We start from the raw sequence: 23,240 nt of genomic DNA, 5'->3' as shown, positions 1-23,240 counted from the left end.
CAATGGCTGTGGGCCAGGAGCGCGGCCCATTGGTCCCGGTTCGTGCCTAAAACCGGGACAAATGGATCCAGACGAACCGGGACCAATGCCCTCGAGGCCTCGGCCGGCCCCCTGGGCTCATGAACCGGGACTAATCCCCCCATGTGTCCCGGTTCATGAGGAACTGGGACTAATGGGCTGGCTAGGCCCGAACAATAGCCCTGTTTTCTACTAGTGGTAGGGTCCGCACGCTTAATGTTTGGTGACGATCGGTATTATGAGTTTATGTGTTTTGATGTACCGACGGTAGTTCGTAGCCCGGATATGATCACGGATATGACGAGGAGTCTCGAAATGGTCGAGACATAAAGATCAATATATTGGAAGACTATGTTTGGACATCGGAATGGTTCCGGGTGAGTTCGGGCATTTACCGAAGTATTGGGGGGTTACCGGAACCCCTCGGGGAGTGTATGGGCCTTATTGGGCCTTAGTGGAAGAGAGGAGGAGGCGGCCAGGTGGAGGGCGCCCCCCAAGCCCAATCCGAATTGGGTGGGGGGCCGCACCCCCTTCCCTTCCCTCTCTCTCCCCCTTCCTTCCTCTCCTACTCCAACTAGGGAAGGAGGAATCCTACTCCCTCTGGGAGTAGGACTCAGGCGCGCCATGAGAGGGCTGGCCCTCCCCCTTCTCCACTCCTTTATATACGTGGGAGGGGGGCACCCCATAGACACACAAGTTGACAATTGTTTTAGTCGTGTGCGGTGCCCCCCTCCACAGTTACACACCTCGGTCAAATCGTCGTAGTGCTTAGGCGAAGCCCTGTGCTGGTAACTTCATCATCACCGTTACCACGCCGTCGTGCTGACGAAACTCTCCCTCAACCTCAGTGATACGTCTCCAACGTATCTATAATTTTTGATTGTTCCATGCTATTATATTACCTATTTTGGATGTTTATGGGCTTTACTTTACACTTTTATATCATTTTTGGGACTAACCTACTAATCGTAGGCCCAGCCCAAATTGCTTTTTTGTGTGCCTATTTCAGTGTTTCGAAGGAAAGGAATATCAAATGGAGTCCAAACGGAATGAAACCTTCGGGAGCGATCTTTTTGGAACAAACGTGATCTAGGAGACTTGGAGTGGGCGTCAAGCAACAGAGGAGGCGACCACGAGGGTGCCCGGCACGCCCCCTGGAGGTGGGCGCACCCCCACCCTTGTGGGCCCTTCGAGCGTCCACCGACCTACTTCTTCCTTCTATATATACCCACGTACCCTGAAACCATCAAGGAGCACCACGAAAAACTATTTCCACCACCGCAACCTTCTGTATTCGTGAGATCCCATCTTGGAGCCTTCGCCGGTACTCCGCCTGAGGGGGAATCGATCACGGAGGGCCTCTACATCATCTCCAAGGCCCTTCCGATGAGTTGTGAGTAGTTTACCATAGACCTTCGGGTCCATAGTTATTAGCTAGAGGGCTTCTTCTCTCTATTTGAATCTCAATACAAAGTTCTCCTCGATCTTCTTGGAGATCTATTCGATGTAACTCTTTTTGCGGTGTGTTTGTCGAGATCCGATGAATTGTGGGTTTATGATCAAGTTTATCTATGAGAAATATTTGAATCTCCGCTGAATTCTTTTATGTATTATTAAGTTATCTTTGCAAGTCTCTTCGAATTATCAGTTTGGTTTGGCCTACTAGACTGATCTTTCTTGCAATGGGAGAAGTGCTTAGCTTTGGGTTCAATCTTGCGGTGTCCTTTCCCAGTGACAGCAGGGGCATCAAGGCATGTATTGTATTGTTGCCATCGAGGATAAAAAGATGGGGTTTATATCATATTGCATGAGTTTATCCCTCTACATCATGTCATCTTTCTTAATGCATTACTCTATTCTTTATGAACTTAATACTCTAGATGCAGGAAGGAGTCGGTCGATGTGTGGAGTAATAGTAGTAGATGCAGGCAGGAGTCGGTCTACTTGTCACGGACGTGATGCCTATATACATGATCATTCCTAGATAATCTCATAATTATTCGCTTTTCTATCAATTGCTCGACAGTAATTTGTTCACCCACCGTAATACTTATGCTATCTTGAGAGAAGCCACTAGTGAAACCTATGACCCCCGGGTTTATCTTTTATCATATAAGTTTACCATCTACTTTTATTTGCATCTTTACTTTTCCAATCTATATCATAAAAATATCAAAAAATATTTACCTTATCATATTATCTCTATCAGATCTCAGTTTCGCAAGTGGACATGAAGGGATTGACAACCCCTTTATTGCGTTGGTTGCGAGGTTCTTGTTTGTTTGTGTAGGTGCATGGGACTTTTGAGGAGCCTCCTACTAGATTGATACCTTGGTTCTCAAAAACTGAGGGAAATACTTACGCTACTTTGCTGCATCACCCTTCCTCTTCAAGGAAAACCAACGCAAGCTCAAGACGCAGCACTCAGCTGGACCTAGAGTTCGTGGGACGTCACTGAGCTGAACGCGTGCAGATCGCGGAGGTGCCGTACCTTCGGTGCTAGGATCGGTCGGATCATGAAGACGTACGACTACATCAATCGCGTTGTCATAACGCTTCCGCTTTCGGTCTACGAGGGTACGTAGACAACACTCTCCCCTCTCGTTGCTATGCATCACCTAGTGATAGATCTTGCGTGTTTGTAGGATTTTTTTTTAAATTATCGCGTTCCCCAACAGGACGTTGTCACACCGAGAGGGCCCTAAGAATATCTCTCCAGCGTCGGACTAGAAAATCCCACTCTTGAGCTATCTAGTCCTCGTCAAACTTTCTGATGTACCTGTAAGTTGTCGTTATGATCACCAGTTTACATAGAACGTTTGAGCAACCCTAAAGTCCATCATGAGGTAGGAAGTGACTACGATACTCTCATGGTCTAAGGAACTAAAACACGCCAACTCTTTGTGTTATAACGATTGACTTGTGACAATCGTATCTCAAAGTATAGCAAACAAGTTGGGTCAATTCAATACGATCATTCTTCTAACGTCATATTCTCAAAGTTGTTTTAGGACTATTCTTACACTTAATGATATCCCAAGATCCAGAAAACATGATCACAAACAACACTTGCGTTAGTCCTAAAGACGAGACTAGGAATCAGGTTTTACCTTTTATCATTCCACACATGCTTATGAATTTTCCACTGAATTGCATATTCCAGGATCATAGCAGTTATAACATAGAATATAAACTCTTAATTATAAGCATTTGAAGCCAGTTAGCAGAGATCTGGATGGGTAGCTCACATCTACCCGTTGCGAGGCGGAGGACCAGAGGAGATTGGACACGATGGCTGGAAGAGGAGGACAAGGGGATGACTCAGGCTTGGGCAATAACTGGATGTGTTAACTATTACGAGTGGGTCTCCAGTGACTAAATTAGTGGGACCCAAAAGAAAAGAACTGGGTCAAAGGAGTCTCTTTTTCATTGCCGATGACATGGCAAAGTGGTTGGTCCAATAGGGAAGGAAGTGGGTCAAATGAAACAATAGCTAGGGTTGACTTGGTACCAGTAGCGAGCGCTAACATGTGCAGTGGCTTTGATCCAACATTTCAACTTGAGTTGGTGACTTGTGCACAATTTCGACAAAGTTAGTGGCAATTTTCACATTCTGGAGCTAGCTAGTGGCACAATCATATTTTTCCATATGTTTAAAGGCCTCTTTCATATGCTGTAGAATGATTTTTTCGGTCGGAATATGACGTGAAATACATAAGAAAAGATCATATTTTCAACCACTTTACATGGTTTAAGCTCGGCTAAGATGTACGAGGCTATGGTACGCCACAACGCCATGGGTCATGCGAGCTCCAAGGATCGCATTGTATACACCTGAGTGAGCCATGTACTCTCTTCCGCTATCAGGTTCACAATATTCTATTCGACGCTCTATATGCCAAACATCAACCAAGCACACAAGGAAGCACATTGATGGCCCAACCCAATTCGCACTATAGGATTCCAATCTGTGTTTGTAGTTTATCTTTTTCATGTAGTTTTGTTTATTCGTTTTCTTTTCGTTTTTGTCTTTCAATATAATTTTTGTTATTTTTACTTTCAAAGAATTCTTATTTTTTTTAAATGTTCGCAAGGCTAAAAAAATATTCACGTTTTTCAAAAAATATAAATTTAAAAAATGCTCACATTTAGTATCTTAAAAAATATTCAGGGCGTTGCAACCAATTTTATGCAAGAAAAATGCTCACTTTTAAGAAATAACTAAATATTCATATTTAAAAGAAAAAGAAAAGAAAAACGATGGAAAAACCACCAAGACAGAAGAGAAAAACAGACGAAGCGCTAGCCACACCAGCACCTGAGCTATAATGGGCCGGCCCGCCCGAGCGAGCACGTGTGTGCGGGGAGGTCGACACTTTTTTGACGTAGCGCAAATTTTGAAATTTTGGTGTCGCGCTGAGAGGAGGGCGCGCGCGACAGAGATAGATCGGCGCCGGTGGTTTCGGGGAATAGTTGGCGGCGTCCGGCGAACAACTTGCGAAAATGATCGATCAGTTTGTTGTGATCGCCCCGCATATATCCCGTACCAACCGCATGTGGATCAAGGATTTTGGCTATAAAATTCACCTGATCCTCTCCACGCACGCATCTCCCTCGCTCCTCCTCCACGTACACATCACGCCGGCCGGCCAGTTAGGCCGAGCAGGATGAATCTCCCGGTGATCGCCTGTGTCCTCCTCCTACTTCTCGATCTCAATGGTACACTTGATATAGTTTCTAGACGTTGTAATTGGCAGCTGCTCATGTTACCTTCTGCTGCTAAAATCGATCGATCTGCGCGTGCGTGCAGTTTCTCCCGTGGAGCCGTCCCGGCCGCAGGGGCTCGCGAAGGGGCGCCACACGCCCGGAAAGGGGAACCACCACGGCCATAGCGGGCACAGCGGCGACGACGGGCACCAACACGACCACTCCGACGACTACAACGGGTACAGCTTCTACGTCTTCGGCGACTCCTTTGCCGACAACGGCAACCTCGTCAAGATGAACCCAAGATCCGAGCTCAATCGCCAGTGGCGCTATCCCTATGGCTTATCCGGCCGCTTCTCCAACAGCTTGGTTCAGTCCGACCTCATCGGTACGTGCGTCTCTCTCCTTGCTAAATCTTCCATCGATCCATCTCTGTTTAGTCCTGGTAATAACTGATGGACCGACTTGTCATTCCGTTGTTGTACCACGTTGCAGCCTACATGCTAGGGCAGAAAAAGTCCCCTCCGGCGCACAGGCTCACGCGCAAGGTCGGCAAGGCTGGATTGAACTTCGCCGCCGGCGGCTCCGGCGTGTTTGACGCACCGGACACCCAGACGCTCGCCAGGCAGATCCACACCTTCCACAAGCTCGTCAAGGACGGAGACATCGACCAGGACCGCCTCGCGTCCAAATCCGTCGCGCTCGTCGCCGTCTCCGGCAACGACTACGCCCGCCTTCCCGCCGACACCAAGAGCTTCGCCGAGGTGGATGATTTCGCCAGGAAGGTGGTGGAGGAGATCGCGTTTAACGTGCGGCGCCTGCAAGACATCGGCGTGGAGAAGGTGCTCGTCAACAACCTCCACCCTTTCGGATGCTCGCCGTCGGAGACCAGGGCGTACAACCACACGCGCTGCAATGAGCGGCGCAACCTGGCCGCCACGCTCCACAACCACCACCTCGCCGACGAGCTGGCCGGCATGGACGACGTGCTGCTGCTCGACCTCAACGCCGCCTTCAGCAACGTCGTCCGGCACTACAACGATGACGGGGACGGCGACATCATTCCCAATCTCTTCAGGGAGAAGCTGGCGCCGTGCTGCGAGAGCACCGACCCCAAGGGCTACTGCGGGCAGGTCGACACGGAGAAGTTGGAACCCCTCTACAAGGTGTGCGACAACCCCAACTATTTCTTCTTTTGGGACGAGATGAACCCCACCATGGTCGGGTGGCAGGCCGTCATGGGCCCGCTCGATCACCCCATCAGGAAGTTCTTAGGGCTCATTAGGTAGACGATGATGCATCCACGTACATGTGCATGTAAACCCAGTGCTCCCCCTTGAACTACTCCCTCCGTCCGAAAAAACTTGTCTCAAGTTTGTCTCTCAAATGAATGTATCGAGCACTTTTTTCGGACGGAGGGAGTACAACATATCTTAGCGCTGCTAGGCAAAAATCTGATATCGAACCTGTTTAATGAGAAGGAGAGACAGAGAGCTATCATATCCTATTCTAGATACACGCATTCTGCAGTAGTTTGTACTATAGTTTTGAAATATTTGACTGTTGAGTTCTAAAACCGAATATCTCAAGTGGTTTTGTCATGGACAAATTCTACAAGAAAGAACCAGCAATTAACTAACTAGGTGTGTTTGTGTGCAACTACAAACTATGTTCCACCTGCTTTGTGAACAAATATAATCGACATCCGTAAGAGAGAAAAACCGGTATGACGCCCAATTCCTTAGCAAAAATGCTACACTTACGAAAAATACTACGTAATCTTACGTAAAAAGGTTATCTCCTTCCCTAATCCTAACCAACCCCCCCCCCCCCCCCCCCTTCTGATTTTCAGGGTGTGGGGGTGTGCTATAAAGCCACGTCACTCCTTACGTAACTCTTCGTTAAAAACTTTCGTAAGTGTAGCAAAGCTCGTTCCTTAGCGTCTCGGTGGTCAGGGTTGCTATTTGGCTTTCCTGGCGGATGCTTGGCGATGCTAAGGCGTTGGGCTACTGATCTAATTAATGTGGCGTTGCGCACCAGGAGAGTGGGGCGGCTAGCGTGTAAGGATTCCGTGGTGATTGAAGATCGTGTCAGTTCAGTTACTTCGGTATGTGGCAACGACGACTGGTTATTTCCACATGTACATGCTGCGTCGGGTACGTCGTCTGTGTTGGCGGGCGGTCCGACATGTCTCACCCGAGGCACGCTTCCATTTTTCTTTAAGAAAAATCCAGAAGCGTCTGGACCATATATTCAAAACTTGGAACACAAATGATACTAATTCAATATCCAGCTGAACGTAACCATGTATGTATAATCAAACTAATACACAAAGCAAGGTGGATGGGCAGCCATGCCAGGTTCATGGGCAAACATCGGATAACCCAATAATAGTCTCTTTTCTCCGGCAAGAAAAAATATATGCCATTCTACTTGCATGAACATATTGGATGATTGATACTAGCATTTTTGCTCTGAAACATACATGCAATAACGATGCAACCATACATGGAGAAGTAGCATAAACATTAGTACTAAAATTTCGGATGACCACAATCATGATAACAGTACAAAACGTACTAGCACTAAATTGACATGATAATATCCTTTGCTGCGTTCCATTCAGCCGGGAGTATTTGAGCTATGATCTCCTTGAGAACAGACGGGCAGCTGGACTTGAGATGCTCATAACCGTTGCTTGTCATCATCGCCTCCAAATTGGGCGGCGAAGCAAGGAACCGTAAACAAGCTTCTTTGAGACGAGGGAAACCATGCTGCTCAGCTATATCCAAACTCGTTGCTACCATGTTTGAATCAATATGAGAACACAATTTCTCCTCACAGATCTGCTTCAGCCTGCCGATGTTGTATCTATCAGCCGCTACGAGTAGATGACTGGCTATTGCCACATCAATCACAGGAGAAACTTTCTCAGTGTATATGAAATGGAGCAAGGCCTTGAACACGCCAGGTTCCATGTCATATATTTTGATAGCACTACTGGAACTCTCCCCCATGGCGCCGAGGAGCTTCGCCTTGAAGACAGATGACCGAGCGGCGAGGACACACCCATGAGCGGGGAACATCTCCCCACCTACTTGAAATGTTAGGTCTGCTGCATCTTTGCTCTCGAGGAGATCACCGAGATGCATGTGCAAGTCGTCTGGGGAAGCCCTTGTTTCTTCTTCGCCGAGGATCTCCTTCATGACGGTGACATCACATCTTATGGTCAGACAATCATCTCTGAGATGCTCCGATCATTCCAGCTTAGCTTTCTTCATCAGGTTATGGTTGCCCCAGTTTGGAGCTTTCCTTGAGAATATATGTGTACCATGGTTACGGGTGTATGAAGGCACCAGTTCTCCGTTCTCGTCTAGTAGACTGAACGTGAAATTCGCCTTCACATCTTTGGCACGGACGGATCGAAGATGTAGAAAAATAGATATGTAATCAGGACAAAGCTCGCTACCGTTTGGGTAGTAGGTCACGGCCCAGTCGTGGCCTCCAACACTGAAAGGTGCAGAAGTCAGGCACTCGTCGTTCTTGAGTAGCGCCTTTGCTCTTGAGTATCCATCAACCTTGAGAATGCATGACCGTGTATATGACCTCTGCACAGATTCTTCATCAGCTACCATGGCAACAGAAATCTTGCAATGCTTCGCCATTCTTGGAGCAAGATGGAAGACAAGCTTATGCATGTGGATAGAGATCACAGGCACGTGCACAACAGTCGGGACTTGATTGATTCTTGCCGCCGGGCAGAACACAAGGAACGCACGCGAAACACTCGAATGATTTATTGATTGACTCTTTAATAACTCAACTAGCGCAAGTGCTGGTGTATATACATGTATATAAAGGCCTAAGGTAGCTACCTAGAGGAAATACTACTCGGCGACTAACTCTACTATTACTACTAATCCTACTCGGTATGGAATACTGGTGTACACATGCACGTTCCGGTTCCGTGCAAGTTTGTGCCTCTTTTTTTACGATGGAAGCCAGGTTGTGCCTATGTCTGCAACAAATAACTAACCACTGTACGCTTCAAGAAAAGAAAAAAAAAACAACTACTGTAACTAGCCAGATCCGTGGTCGCTCCACCACGACCAGAGAAAAAAATATGTGCATGTACGTACTCGAACAGAAAGCACAGATGTGGTTTGCGGGGAGCCAAGTAACGAAATTCAGGTGCGTCTTGACCGTTTGGGGCGGTCAGAGCAACCGGCAAGGGGAGCATTTTGGAAGACCAATGACTGTACTACTATATTCCAGCTGAATGTAATGACCTAAACTAAGCTTCATCCATATTGTATAGAAAATATAAAATCTACAATATTCGTTTTATTGGTCTGACCCTTGTGTAAGATATATATAGAGTACAATATGAGAGAGACTTGGAGTAGGGGGCAAGTCGTATATGGTTTAATCCTACTCTAACGTGTTGCAGTGGCTTTGATCAAATGTTTCAACAGTTTTTGGCTTGTACACAATTTCGACAAAACTATTGGCAACCTTTGACATTGGAGCTGGCTAGTGGCACATTCATAATTTTCTATGTGTTTCATAGCCTCTTCTATATGATCTAGAATACTCTTTTTGTTGGAATATGACATAGAGTACATAAGAGAGGACATACTTTCAACCAGTGTATATGGCTTAAGCTCGTCTATGAGGCACAAGGGTATGGTAGAACACTTTTGCCATGGCGCCACTGGTTGTGCGAGCTCTCGGGTTCACATTACATACACAAACGAGTGAGCCACACATACTCTTCCGCTACAAGGTCAGAATATCTTATTTGACGATCTCTGCGTCAAAATATCGACCAAATGCACATGGAGGCACACTGATGGGTTGGGTTTTTGTTCTTCTTTTTTCCTTTATTGGTGTTCTTTTTGGTTTTTTTCCTTTTTATTTTTATTTTCAAACAATGTTCGATTTTTCTAAAAAAATGCAGAATTTTTTTTAAAAATGTCCACATTTATTTAAGAGCTCGTGTTTTAAAAAGATCATAATTTTAAGGAATGTTAAAAAAACATGCTTAAAAATGTTTAAGGATTTCAAAAAATATTCGGAATTAAAAAATGTTCGTTAGTTATAAAAAAAACACTTTTTTCAAAATTACCAGCGTCACTTACGCTCACGTTTTAGCCGGAACGCAGTTCAAGTCTTTTGTCGGAGAAAGGAGGGGCGCCGGCCACACAGATATACTAGATCGGCGCCGGTAGTTCCGGGGAAGATTTGGCGGCGTCCGGCGTAACAACTTGCAAATCGCATGGATCCAAGATTTTCTTTCGCTATATAAAATAAATAAACTCAGCTGATCCTCTGCACGTACGCATCTCCCCTCGCTGCTCCTCCACTGTTCGACCGATCGAGCGGGATGAATCTCCCGGCGATCGCCTGCGCCCTCCTCCTACTTCTCCATCTCAATGGTTCGTGCGCGCGTCCTGCCCTGACTAGATGCTTATCGGCTTAGCCGGATTGTTCGTCAGCACACACTTGTTTCTTAATTTCTACACGTTGTAATTGGTCGCTGTTCATGTTTCGTTTTGCCGCCTAAATTGATCCATCTGCGGGCGTGCAGTTTCTCCCGTGGCGTCGTCCCGGCCGCAGCCACAGGGGCTCGGGAAGGGGCGCCACCACGACCATAACGGGCACAGCGGCAACGACGGGCACCAACACCATCACTCCGACGACTACAACGGGTACAGCTTCTACGTCTTCGGCGACTCCTTCGCCGACAACGGCAACCTCGTCAAGATGAACCCATTATCCGAGCTCAATCGCCAGTGGCGCCCTCCATACAGGGCCAACGGCCGCTTCTCCAACAGCATGGTTGAATCCGACTTCATCGGTGCGTCCTTCCTCAACCTCGAATTCTCGATCTCTCTTTTGCATTGCCGTGTTATCATCTCCACGTGTTTTTTACCACGTACGTGTTGCAGCCTCCATGTTAGGGCAGATGAAATCCCCTCCGGCGCACAGCCTCACGCGCAAGGTCGGCCCGGCCGGCTTGAACTTCGCTGCCGGCGGCTCCGGTGTGTATGACGTGCCGCACACCCACACGCTCGCCAGGCAGATCCACACCTTCCACAAGCTCGTCAAGGACGGAGACATCCACCAAGAGCGCCTCGCATCAAAATCCGTCGCGCTCGTCGCCGTCTCCGGCAACGACTACGCCCGCCTCCCCGCCGACACCAAAAGCTTCGCCGAGGTGGACGATTTCGCCAAGAATGTGGCCGAGGAGATCGCGGCGAATGTGCGGCGCCTAAAGGACATCGGCATGCAGAAGGTGCTCGTCAACAACCTCTTCCCTTTCGGCTGCGCGCCGTCGCAGACCAGGGCGTACAACCACACCCGCTGCAACGAGCGGCGCAACCTGGCCGCCACACTCCACAACCACCACCATGCCAAGAAGCTGGCCGACATGGAGGACGTGCTGGTGGTAGACCTGAACGCCGCCTTCAGCATGGTCCTCCGGGACGACGGGAGCGTTGACATCGCCAATCTCTTTAGGGAGAAGCTTGTGCCGTGTTGCGAGAGCACGGACCCCAAGGGGTACTGCGGGCAGGTAGACCCGGAGACGTTGGATCCGCTCTACGACGTGTGCGACGAACCCCACGTGTTCTTCTTTTGGGATGAGATGAACCCGACCATGGTCGGGTGGCAGGCCGTCATGGGCCCGCTCGACTTCCCCATCAGAAAGTTCCTAGGCCTTGTTAAGTAGATGATGCATCCGCGTGTGCATGCATACCGTGTGCTTCACCTTGAACTATATGTTAGCGCCGATAAGCAAAAATCTGATATGGAACCTATTATCATATCTTAATCTAGATAGTGTGTATTCTGCAGTTGTTTCTACTATAGTTTTAATATTTGATTGTTGTGTTGTGTTCTGAAACCGAATATCAAGTGGTTTTGTTATAGACAAATTTTACAACAAAGAACCAGCAATTAACTAGCTAGGTTGGTTTGTGCGCCACTAGAAACTATGTGCAACCTGCTTTATTTCTGAACAAATATAATCAACTTCCCAAAGAGAGAAAAACCGGTATGATACCAAATTCCTTAGTGTCTCGGTGATTAGGGTTGCTATTCGGCTTTCTTGGCTAATATGAGGTGGAGGCATGGGGATGCCAGGCATTGGGCAACCAATCTGTGTGGTTCGGCGCATCCGGAGTGTGGGGCGGCTATCCCTTAAGGATTCTCAGCGGTTGAAGATTGTGGTGGTTCAGTTACTTCGGTATGTGGCACTGCCAGCAGGTTTTCTCCGCATGTACGTGCCGCATCGGGCATGTCACGTGTGGTGAGCAATATGGCGTGTCTCTCCTGAGGCCCTTCAATGAGCACCTTTTGGTTAGAAAGTGATCGCGATGAATCCGAAGAGAAAAACTGGTATGACATCATTCTTGAAAAAAAAACTGGTATGACACCCAATTCCTTAGCGTCTCGGTGATTAGGGTTGCTATATGGATTTCTTGGCCAATGTGAGGTGGAGGCGCGGGGATGCTAGGCGTTGAGCAACCAATCTATGTGGTGCGGCACATCCGCAGTGTGGGGGCGGCTATCCCACAAGGATTCTTTAGTGGTTGAAGATCGTGGCGGTCCAGTTACTTTGGTACATAGCAATACCAGCAGGTTGTCTCCACATGTATGTGCCGCATCGGACACGTCGCGTGTGGCAGGCGATTCGGGCCCTTCGACAAGTCCCTTTTGGTGTTCACTTAGATGTCTTCCTACGGTCGGCATGATCTAGGCGATCTGCAATCACAAGGCCAGTGTCGTGAATCAAAACATGATTTTGTGGTGGTCCTTGACATGGATGTTGCCTAGATGAAAGCCAAGACTTGGCATCATTACTAGAATGCGACGAAGATGATGCAACTCAGGTTTCTCATTTCAAGTGTCACTTGAGGACTAGCCTTGTCTATACCCCATCGTTGTGCAGTTGCGATTGTGTGTGGACAATCTCTTGGTAGGATCGGCCTAGAGGTTACAAGGGAGTCGATTTGGCTTATATTGTGTTTGGCAATCAGTCATGACATATATTTTTTTCTGTTCTTTCTGTTATTTTACCAATTTTATCTGATTCGTAATAACATAGTTGCATATATTCTTAGTTGGTATAGAAGCAGTGGGTAATGAAGCTTCCATTTATGCGAGGCTTGGAACATGAATGACACTAATTCTACAGCCAGCTGAACGTGACAATGTAGTATGTACCCATGAAGTAACTTCTCAAATAACCAAACTAATACACAAAGCAAGGTGGATGGACAGCCTTGGTAGGTTGATGGGCAAACAAGGAATAATCAAATTATGCTTTCTTTTCTCTTACAAGAGAAACAATTACTATTACACTCGCCTGAACATATATTAGATTGAATGACTGATGCTAACACTTTTGCTTTGATACATACATGCAATGATGCAACCATACAAGGAAAAGTAGTATAACCATTATTACTACCTAAAAATTTGGATGACAATACACGATAGTGGCAGCAGACGCATTTTACTACTAAAGTTCCATGATAATATCCTTTGCCACGTTCCATTTAGCCGGGAGTATTCTAGCTATGAGCTCCTTGAGAACAGACGGACAACTGGACTTGAGATGCTCATAACCGTTGCTTGCCATCATCGCCTCCAAATTGGATGGAGAAGCAAGGAACCGTAAGCAAGCTTCTTTGAGACCATGGAAACCATGTTGCTCAGCTATAGCTAAACTAGTTGCCACCATGTTTGAATCAATATGACAACACAATTTATCCTCGCATATCTGCTTCAGGCTACCAATGTTGTACCTATCCGCTGCTACGAGTAGATGGCTGGCCATCACCACATCAATCACGGGAGAAACTTTTTCGGTGTATATGAAATGGAGCAAGGCCTCGAACACATCAGGTTCCATGTCACGAATTTCAATGAGACTACCAGAACTCTCCTCCATGCCGCCGAGGAGCTCCGCCTTGAAGACAGATGACCGAGTGGCTAGGATACACCTATGAGCATGGAATATCTCTCCGCCTACTTGAAATGTCAGGTCTGCTGCATCTTTGCTCTCGAGGAGATCACCAAGATGCCGGTGCAAGTCGCTTGCTGGAGAAGCCCTTGTTTCTTCTTTGCCGAGGATCTCCTGCACGACGGTGACATGGCATCCGATGGTGAGACAGTCGTTTGTCAGATGCCCCGATCTTTCCAGCTTAGCCTTCTTCATTAGGTTATGGTAGCCCCAATTTGGAGCTTTCCTTGAGAATATATGTATATCGTCGTGGGCACGGGTGTATGAAGGCACCGGTTCTCCGTTCTCGTCAAGTAGACTGAACGTGAATTTCGCCTTCACATCTTCGGCACCGGCGGGGTGAAGATGTAGAAAAAGTGATATGTCGTCCGGACAAATCTTGCTGCCGTTTGGGTAATAGGTCATGACCCAGTCGTGGCCTCCAACACTGAAAGGTTCAGAGGTTAGGTACTCGCCGTTCTTGAGTAGCGCCTTGGCTCTTGAGTATCCATCCACCTTGAACACGTATGATCGCGCATATGGCCTTTCCTCAGATTCAGCTACCATGGCAACAGAGATCTTGCAATGCTCTGCCATTCTGGGAGCAAGACGGAAGATCAGCTTAGGCATGCGGATAGAGATCACAAGCACGTGCACAAGAGAAGGGACTTATTGATTCTTGCGGCCGGCAGGAACACAACGTACGTATGCACGCGCGTAAAACACTAAACTCACGAGATGTCCTACACCCCCCTGGTGTGTATGTATATATATAAGCTAAGCTACCCTACAGCAAATACGACTCCGTGACTAATTCCACTACGTATAGTACTCCTAATCCTACTCGGCATGGAATACTAACCAGATACGTACTCGGTGAATAACTCTACCCCTACTACTAATCCTATTCGGTATCACCCGTGCCCACGATACTAGACCAGTACTATAATCCAGCTGAACGTACTGACCTGAACTAAGCTTCTGACAACCACACCACAAGCACATGGTTAATTTATTTAATTAGCAGACTACAAACTAGTACAACAGTTTTGCTCATCAGAAAACTGACAGTCCTGTTTTCCCCTACAACCTCTTTAAAATCGACATTCGGAAAACTGAATCCAAACAACACTCAGCTGGATGACAAGTACAGTTGTACACAGCAGCACTACCAGCAATATTCAGAGGGAATGATAACCACAGCCCCGTCACAACTATAGCGAACAGAAGATATTCTTCAATGCTTGAGGATTGCATGCAGATGTTTTTGTTTTTTGCTTAGTGCATGCTTTAAACTGAATTACAACACAAGATACCAAGGTCCTTATTTGCTCTGCGCATCCTGTGATGCAAAGGCCGGGGCAATCCCCTTTCTGAAAGAAAAAAGATACTCCTACCAAGGTCCACATAGACAGCATCTATACTCCACATTCAGTTTTTCAGTGCAGAAGTAGACATGAGTGCTGCTAATGGAGTATTAAGGACATACCAGAGGTGACTGATTCTATTTGCTGGAGGCTTATTAAGTACTGAACATTTGCCACCTCATGAATTTGCTGCAGTTTCTCTACCAATACAGGTGGACCTAAGTCCTCCAGTTTTTCCTTATACACCTTTAAACAGCGTTCAAGAATAGCCTTTTTCAAAATTTCAACAAGATATCCCGTTGATGGAATCTCTCCATTATGCAAAGCTTCAAGAATCTGAAGCACAAGAGGAACAATTATTCTAAGAAACTAATTTATCTGATTTATGTCGATATCAACTACATCAAGTAACTTACCTGCTGCAGAAAGGACACAAATTCCTTTCCATTCAATGATTGATAAGTACCATTCTACGTTGATAAGTACCATTCTACTCGCTTGAACATATATACTGAATGAATGATACTACTCTCACCGATCCATATTCTTTGTTCTGAAACATCCATCCAACCATACCAGAAGTTGCATAACCATTAAGAGTTCCGCTTCGGTACAAACCGTATAAAGGGTAATATGGAGTTTTCACACTTAAGTATATATTATGAGTCGTCCGTAGGTATCTATATACGTATAGGCTAGTATGTTTATCTTTTTTCTTCTCTTCACTTTGTTTCACTTTTTTTTTTTCATATGTAAACATAAATGCAACTAGCAAGGTTCGAACTAGAGACCCCCCGTTACACTGTAGAACAAGGTAACCAACAGACCACGTTAGTGGTTGTGGGATTGATAGGTATGGCAGCTATCTTAGTTATAATATGCAGTGGTTTTCCATATATTTTTTGGCCGAGTTTTCATCTGATTTTTTCTACTTTTTTTATTTTTCTTTCCTTTTTTAAAAACCATGAACTTTTATTAAATTTATGAAATATTTTCCAAATCTGTGAACTTTTTTCGAATCCTCATCTTTTTAAAAAAAATCCGTGAACCCTTTTTTAAAACATGTGAATTTTTTTCACCAACTTATGTGACCAATTCAAGGCATTATGCCAAGTTGTTTGGATTCCTGACAAATTTTGTATTTTCTGGAGTTTTCTCGGTGAAAAGGGTCCGATATCTTGTCGGACGTATGCCAGCGTGCAAATAGTGGCGCAAGTCGTATAAACCTGGCTCGGATGCCTCATATGTTCGTGTCAAGCTGCTGCCAGAAGTTGGGGTCATTCATCCATGATCCAAAAATAAAAATACCAGTTGAGAGGAGTGTGCTAGACTAGGCCAGACGGATGGATCTCTAAGCATGTAGTTTTTCCTAATTTGAATGCTTTACTTATTTGCAGTTTTTGTCATTTCAATTAACATGAATATTTTCTCATATAGTAACCACTTCCTGAAATTTTGTCAATAATTTTGAAGTTTTAAATGGTGTATGAGAATTTTATAAAATTGAACATTTTTCAAAATTGTTAACAAATTTCCAATAATTAATGTTGAAGACAAATTGCATACTACGTACTTTTTTAAAAAATTATCAACTTTTAGAAAGCAATCATTTTTTTAATTTGGGAACAAAAATATAAAAAATGGAACATACATATATGATACAATGGCTGTTTGGAGACACATACACATACACTAGACCACATGCATGAATCTATCACGAAGAAATGAGCAGAAATGACATGCGCGCACACGCGTGTACAAGTATAGCTTGCACAAATCGATTTGCGATTTGCACATGCATCCACGTGGTAATTACTGTGTTCCTCGACACAAAATAAATATACACACACAGAACCCTTGACCAACTTGAGTAGTACAAAGATTCTCAGGAAAAAGAAACTTGAGTAGTACAAAGTACTACAGGGAGCAAATAATAGTGAATTGCGTGAATTTTTTTCGAGTAGCGGTGGCGTAGTCTGGCTAGCTCCCCTGAACTGGAGGGGGAGGTTTTTAGTTCGACCCCTCGTGCTAGTTTTCTTAATTTTTCCAGCAACTTTTACCTCCCGCGCGCTCAAATGGCAAGTGGCCGGCCAGCCCAGTTGTGCACCGTATCCGTACTCGGTAATTACTCAAAAAAAATCAAAGATGATGTACTTTTAGAATGACCATCATGCCCTTTATTATGAAGGGGTATGGAGTAATCTCAACCGTTAATGTGTTTAAGGGGGGTCTACCGAAGCAGAAGTGATCGATAAAAAGTGATCGATTTTATAAAACAAGACTCTCTAGCAAGAAAAAAGTGATCGATAGCAGCATTTTTGTTCCACAACATTCATGCATAAACAGCTTAGTAGCATAACCATAAGTACTAAACACGGATGACATATATATGATAATAAATTGGTCTGTAGGCACTACTTCCACATTGTCATGACAACATCCTTTGCCACCCCCCATTCAGCCGGAAGGATTCTAGCTACAAGCTCCTTGAGAACATGTGGGCAGCTGGATGTCAGATGCTCAAAACCGTCGCTTGCCATCATAGCTTTGAAATTGGAAGGAGAAGCAAGGAATTGCAAACAAGCCTCTTTGAGACGATGGAAACCATGCTGCTCTGCTAAAGCCAAGCTGGTGGCCACCATGTTGGAATCGATGTGAGTGCACAATTTCTCCTCGCATATCATCTTCAGCCTGCCGATGTTGTACCTGTCAGCCGCAACAAGTAGATGGCTGGCCATGACCACACCAAACACTGGAGGAACGGAGTCGGTGTATATGAAGTGAAGCAAGGACTTGAAAACATCAGCTTCCACGTCATAGATTTCAATAGGATTAGCTGCAGAACTCTCCTTCATAGCGCCAAGGAGCTCCGCCTTGAAGACGGATGACCGAGCAGCGAGGACGCACCTGTGGGCTGAGAAACTATGTGCACCGACTTGAAATATTAGGTCTGTTGCATCCTTATTCTCGAGGAGGTCACCGAGGTGCTGGTGCAGGTCGCTTGGAGGAATCCTTGTTTCTTCCCCGTGGATGACGGTGACATCGCACCTGATGGTGAGACAGTCGTCTCTTAGATGTGCCGATGCCTCCAGATCAGCCTTCTTGAAGAAATCAGGGTAGCCCAAGCATGAATCTTTCTTTGAGAAGGTTAGTACAGGGGAGGCACGGCTGTATGAAGGCACCGGTTGTCCATTCTTGTCAAGTAGACTGAGCGTGAATTTCGCCTTCACATCTCCAGCATCAGCAGATTCAAGACGTAGAAAAAGGGATATGTAATGGGCATGAATCCTATTGTCACCGTTTGGGTAACATTCCACGGTCCAGTCGTTCCCTCCAACACTGAAAGGGGCAGAGGCAAGGCACTTGCCGGTCTCGAGAAACGCCTTGACTCTGGAGTATCCATCTACCTTGAGCACGTATGACCGCGCATATGACCTTTCCTCATATACCATGGCAGCAGAAATCTTGCATTGCTCTGCCATTCTGGAGGTGGGCTTGGAGTAAGATGGAAGTTTGGCCAGAGGAATGATCAATTTGTTACCTCTATCTGTCTATTCATTCTCGCCGCTGTCCAATGATGTCGCCAGAAGAACGGCTGCCGCTGGCGCTAGGGATTGGAGGTGGCGGCGCTAGGGGGGTGGGAGGCAGAGCCCGGGGCGGGGAATGGAGGAGGTGGAGCTCGACGGCGGGAGCTCGTGGCAGCGTCAGCGGAGGGGATCGGTAGGGGAAGACACGCAAGGGAGAAGGGTGGCGGCGGGAGCAGTAGAAGGGACAGAGAGGACTGGCGACTTTGGTTTTCTTCGGGCTGGTTTTTACCAGATGCTGTGAGATAAACGGACGGCCGAGATCGGCTTAGGAGGAAGGAGACTGGACGGCCGAGACTGCATTCGCCCTGATTGTGGAGCAATCCTGGCCGTCGGATCAACTTCGATGTGGCAATCAATGAATAGTGCTTCTTATTTCTTACTCCCTCCGCTCCTCAATATAGGGTATATAGTTTTTGGCACGGAAATTAAAGAACGCATGTGGAGAAAAAAATTCAAGTTTTGGGCGGGATTACACCTGACTAATTGACATGAGAAAATAGAGGGGCTTGACTAATATAAGGAAATGTAATCAAATCCCTAAAAAAATTATCCAAGCGAATGGTGCAGCACAATACACCTTATATTTTGGATTTTTTCTCAAAAATCTATACACCTTATATCAAGGAATGGAGGAAGTACTTTTGAATTTATGTCGTATCTGGCTGACAGGTGGGATCTTTATTCTGTGGGCCGCTACTGTCATTGACTCTGAGAGTGGGTGTGGCCGGTGCCGCTATACATTAGCGCGGAGGTCATGCCACCGCGCCGTAATTTTTAGTGGCCGCCGAGGGCAGTTCCGAGATTTCACGTTAGGGCGCTTGCGTGGCGTCCCGTGGATGGCTGGGCTACGCGTACGGTGGAGAGAGTGCCCGATTGGGTGAAACCCTAGCCACTATACCCGTCGTGCCCCTCCCCTTCACTCTCACGCCGCCACCCTCACTCGTCCCATCTCTCTCTCTCTCTCTCCGCCACCCCTGCCCACCCCGTCTCCCTTTGGCTGCCCCCCCCGTCTCCTTCCCTGGACTGGTCGTTCAACGGCTTCTCAGCTGGCAGCCAGTTGTGCACATGCTCTTCCGCCTCCCAAGCCGAGAGAGAGGGAGAGAGAACAAAGTTGAGTGGTTCTGGTCAGCCGCGATGGTTGTGAGGCACAGCCTTTGCTGGACATCGAGAAGGTCACCTCCGAGGACACGATTTCAACGGTGATCGAGAAAGGGTGAGATTGGTGGTCTTCTCTTTTGCCCTTTCATCCCGGCTCGCACGCTTCATCCATGGAACCGGGGGGTAAGTCTCTCTCTCTCTGACTCCCTCTCTCTCTCTCTCTCTCTCTCTCATGGTCTTGCCTTGTAGGTGTCCATCGTTGTGGAGCTGGACGAGATCTCTGGCCAGCCCACCAAATAGCTTGCAGCCCCGGTTCTTGCCACTGACGCGCCACCTCCTAGTTCAACATGAAGTAATGCATGGTAGGTGCTCGATAAATTGTCAGGGTGGGCTAATGAGTGTCTTTTTAGTGGTTGGGCCTACTGGCATAGATGAAGTATGTGTCAAGAAGAGCGGCTGCGCCTGTGATGACTGGGTTGTTAGCACTGTCTTCTAGATGCAATGCTCCTCTGGTTTCTTCCTATCCCACCAGTGGATTCATTTGGGCTAAGAAAATGTGCTCTTTTTGAACCTGTGATGCCACCATTTTCTGCTATGAAGTAGTGATTCTTACATGATTTCCATTTTTCCATACATCAAATTGTGTCATATGTGACCTTTTGCTTTACTGTGATGTTTAATTAATGTAAGATGCAGTTTTTTTAGAAATATCAAGGATTAGGTGATGCTTATTTAGGCATGAAACCTTTATCTTGCCAAATTTCTATACATAGGCGACCTCTCCGACCTTTTCTACTTCTAGGGATGATGATGGTTCTGAAATTACAATCATATATTTATCAAGTTCTATTTTTGTTTCTTGTGCTCATGTTTCTATCCTAAATTCCTAATCCAAGTAACCGGTTCTTTTTATTTTATTGACCAGGTACTTCATGGCAGCGCCATGGACAACATCACCGTAACCACATTGATGGTCCAAGCCCCAGCTCACAACATCATTTTTAGTTGGGCAGTGAGCACCTCAACAACTCAACATCAAATATAATTGATGTGTAGCCGCATATATTCTTTCTATAATCTATTTTGGCTACCATCATTTTTAGTTGGGCCATGAGCACCTCAACCACTCAACATCATCTATACCATGATTTTAGCAAAGAGTTATTTATGTTTACAATTGCCTATGCTGCTTCTTTTTTTCTCATGCATGGCACTTAATATATTGCCTTATAGTTTAACACAACTTAGTGAAACAGTGTGTCTTCTATTTATGCACTCTTCCTCTCAATCATCAATTTGCTCACAGTTATACATGTTTATGTATGTGTCTTCTGTCTCTGATCTTCATGTCGCTATGTTAGTTTTATCTCCCAGTTGATTGTTCGTCCTTGACAAAAGTTGTCACATTATCAAAAGGCTCCAAGCGGTGTCACGGTCAGGAACCTGTTTTCCAGGAAGTAGGAGATGGTCAAGTAATCAACCATATCATGGATTGTGTTTTTTGTGGTTTGTGGCAAAGTAATGCCCTTCTTTACAAATGTATGGACTAATAGGAGTCATAAGTTGTACCCCATTTCTGATACAAAACTGAACTGGTCATTGGTTAGGTGAGATATGTCATGTGTCTGGACTTTGGTGACAAGTCTGAATGAATATATTAATTGGAGCAAGTATCCAGTCCATATACTTGCATTGTTGATATTTGATTTTTATTTTCTCAACTATATGGACGTGTTAGTTCTTTAAAGATCTCTCAACTATAAAATTGTTCTAGGCTCAACTACAAAAAATTTGTTCAAGGCTACTTAGGATTTGACAAATACTACATCATATACACGCTGAATTCTATGCTTCCAGGTTATTTTTGTTCAATCCACTTCCATTGTTGTAGGAATCTTTTTGCATTTCATATTATATGGCAGAATCTATGTGTGCTATTTTTGATAAACTTGATACCCCACTTGTGGCTTATTTCTCTAATATTTGCATTCAGGGCTATGCTAAATCGAGTGATGCTGCCATTGAGTCCGCCATTTGTTCTGGTTTACTTACAAGATGATACAATGATTTAAATAGACGATGCAAATTTATCTGAGTTGAAGACCTCTCAAAGAAAGTTGTTAGCGGTTTCTTCATGGGAAATGGCATTTGAGAGTTTGTGAAAGCGACTTAATAAAAGATAAACTACACAGTTTGACCAAGCACGTTGAGGAAGATAAAAACAAGGAAAAGGATTTTGTGTATGATCAGACTGCCTCAAGTGATTCCTCCCCTTCAAAGGTAAAACTTGCATGTTTCCATCTCCAAGCTTATTAGCTCTTCAATGCTTGATGCACCCATATTTTTTTGAAACAAAATGATGATACATTATACAATTTGATCACATTATTAATTTGCCACACATGATGTTGTAGGGTGCTTTGGTAATACGGATCCAGGTTTAATGTCGACCACTGGGTTTGTAGGTTCTGCGCTAGAATGCTTACATAACACATATATTAACTACATTTTTTGCTTTCTTGCTTCTTTTTTATAGCTCATGCATGGCTAGAATTTATAATCATTGAAAAGTTTACCTGTCTGGCCTTAATGATATATGAGTTGCTACTATGGTCATATATGATTTGGTCTGGTATTTGTTTTATGATATGTTGGGCAATCATCAATTTCCCTTTTATGGAGCAAGTTTGTATAGGGATACAAAGTACAGTACAACAATATGCGTCCTAATACTAATGTATTTCCCGGATTCTCCAATTTAGATCTGAGCATTGAGACGTCCTTGCACTCATGCACCTGCTGGAAGAGGACAACCCGAGGTGGTCTGCCATGGGCGCCTAGCGAGGCACAATGTTTGGGCGCTTCGCCACGGCTTCTAGGGGGGTGGCTAAGTCCACTAGTGCAGAACCGGACAATAGCACCGGTTCATAAGGCCTTTTAGTGCCGGTTCCATAACCGGCACTAAAGTGTGGGCACTAAAGCCCCCCCCCCCTTTAGTACCGGTTCAGCACGAACCGGTGCTAAAGGGCAACCACGTGGCACGAGCCAGCTCCGGGGGCCTGGAGCTCTTTAGTACCGGTTGGTAAGACCAACCGGTACTATAAGGTTTGGGTTTTTTTAGTTTTATGATTTCTTTTTCATTTAATTTTGTGTTTCCATTTTAATTCTTTTTCGTTTGCTGGTATTTTACGATACTACACATTATACACGTTATGTATATATATATATATATATATAATTTCTAGTAGAATCAATCATGCATATATATATCATCAATGTCTCACAAACCACCATATTAATTAATTCACACATACACACATGTATAGCTATATACAATTTCTCCTACATATGCATGTTGCCTTCGGAGCCAGTGGCATTAGCCTAATTGGTGCCTTCGGAGCACGATGACAATTGGAAGTGGTTTTCATGGGGGCGGTAGCGGGTAATAGTATT

At 45.5% G+C, this 23,240-nt stretch overlaps 4 protein-coding genes and 1 pseudogene across 4 annotated transcripts; 2 read left to right on the top strand and 3 right to left on the bottom strand.

The window, feature by feature from the left end:
• Positions 1-4,564: 4,564 nt before the first annotated feature.
• LOC123117184 (GDSL esterase/lipase At5g03610-like) lies at positions 4,565-6,308 on the top strand. Its single transcript, XM_044538006.1, has 3 exons — positions 4,565-4,737; positions 4,829-5,113; positions 5,221-6,308. Exons 1-3 carry the CDS (start codon positions 4,686-4,688, stop codon positions 6,012-6,014), a joined length of 1,131 nt encoding a protein of 376 aa, XP_044393941.1. The 5' UTR covers positions 4,565-4,685; the 3' UTR covers positions 6,015-6,308.
• Positions 6,309-7,236: 928 nt separating this feature from the next.
• Positions 7,237-8,523, bottom strand: LOC123117183 (BTB/POZ and MATH domain-containing protein 3-like; annotated as a pseudogene).
• A 1,468-nt stretch (positions 8,524-9,991) lies between these two features.
• Positions 9,992-11,538, top strand: LOC123117182 (GDSL esterase/lipase At5g03610-like). Its single transcript, XM_044538005.1, has 3 exons — positions 9,992-10,163; positions 10,316-10,585; positions 10,677-11,538. Exons 1-3 carry the CDS (start codon positions 10,112-10,114, stop codon positions 11,456-11,458), a joined length of 1,104 nt encoding a protein of 367 aa, XP_044393940.1. The 5' UTR covers positions 9,992-10,111; the 3' UTR covers positions 11,459-11,538.
• Positions 11,539-13,117: 1,579 nt separating this feature from the next.
• LOC123117181 (BTB/POZ and MATH domain-containing protein 3) lies at positions 13,118-14,465 on the bottom strand. Its single transcript, XM_044538004.1, has one exon. The coding sequence runs from the start codon at positions 14,363-14,365 to the stop codon at positions 13,253-13,255; it is 1,113 nt and encodes a 370-aa protein (XP_044393939.1). The 5' UTR covers positions 14,366-14,465; the 3' UTR covers positions 13,118-13,252.
• A 736-nt stretch (positions 14,466-15,201) lies between these two features.
• On the bottom strand, positions 15,202-18,584 carry LOC123117180 (BTB/POZ and MATH domain-containing protein 3-like). Its single transcript, XM_044538003.1, has 2 exons — positions 17,550-18,584; positions 15,202-15,438 (listed from the first exon to the last, which is right to left on the bottom strand). The coding sequence occupies exons 1-2, from the start codon at positions 18,582-18,584 to the stop codon at positions 15,202-15,204; spliced, it is 1,272 nt and encodes a 423-aa protein (XP_044393938.1).
• Positions 18,585-23,240: the final 4,656 nt, after the last annotated feature.

Source organism: Triticum aestivum, chromosome 5B, assembly GCF_018294505.1.
Source record: "Triticum aestivum cultivar Chinese Spring chromosome 5B, IWGSC CS RefSeq v2.1, whole genome shotgun sequence".
Lineage (NCBI taxonomy): Eukaryota > Viridiplantae > Streptophyta > Magnoliopsida > Poales > Poaceae > Triticum > Triticum aestivum.
The sequence above is the reverse complement of the archived record's forward strand: the minus strand, read 5'-3'. Positions and strand labels throughout refer to the sequence as shown.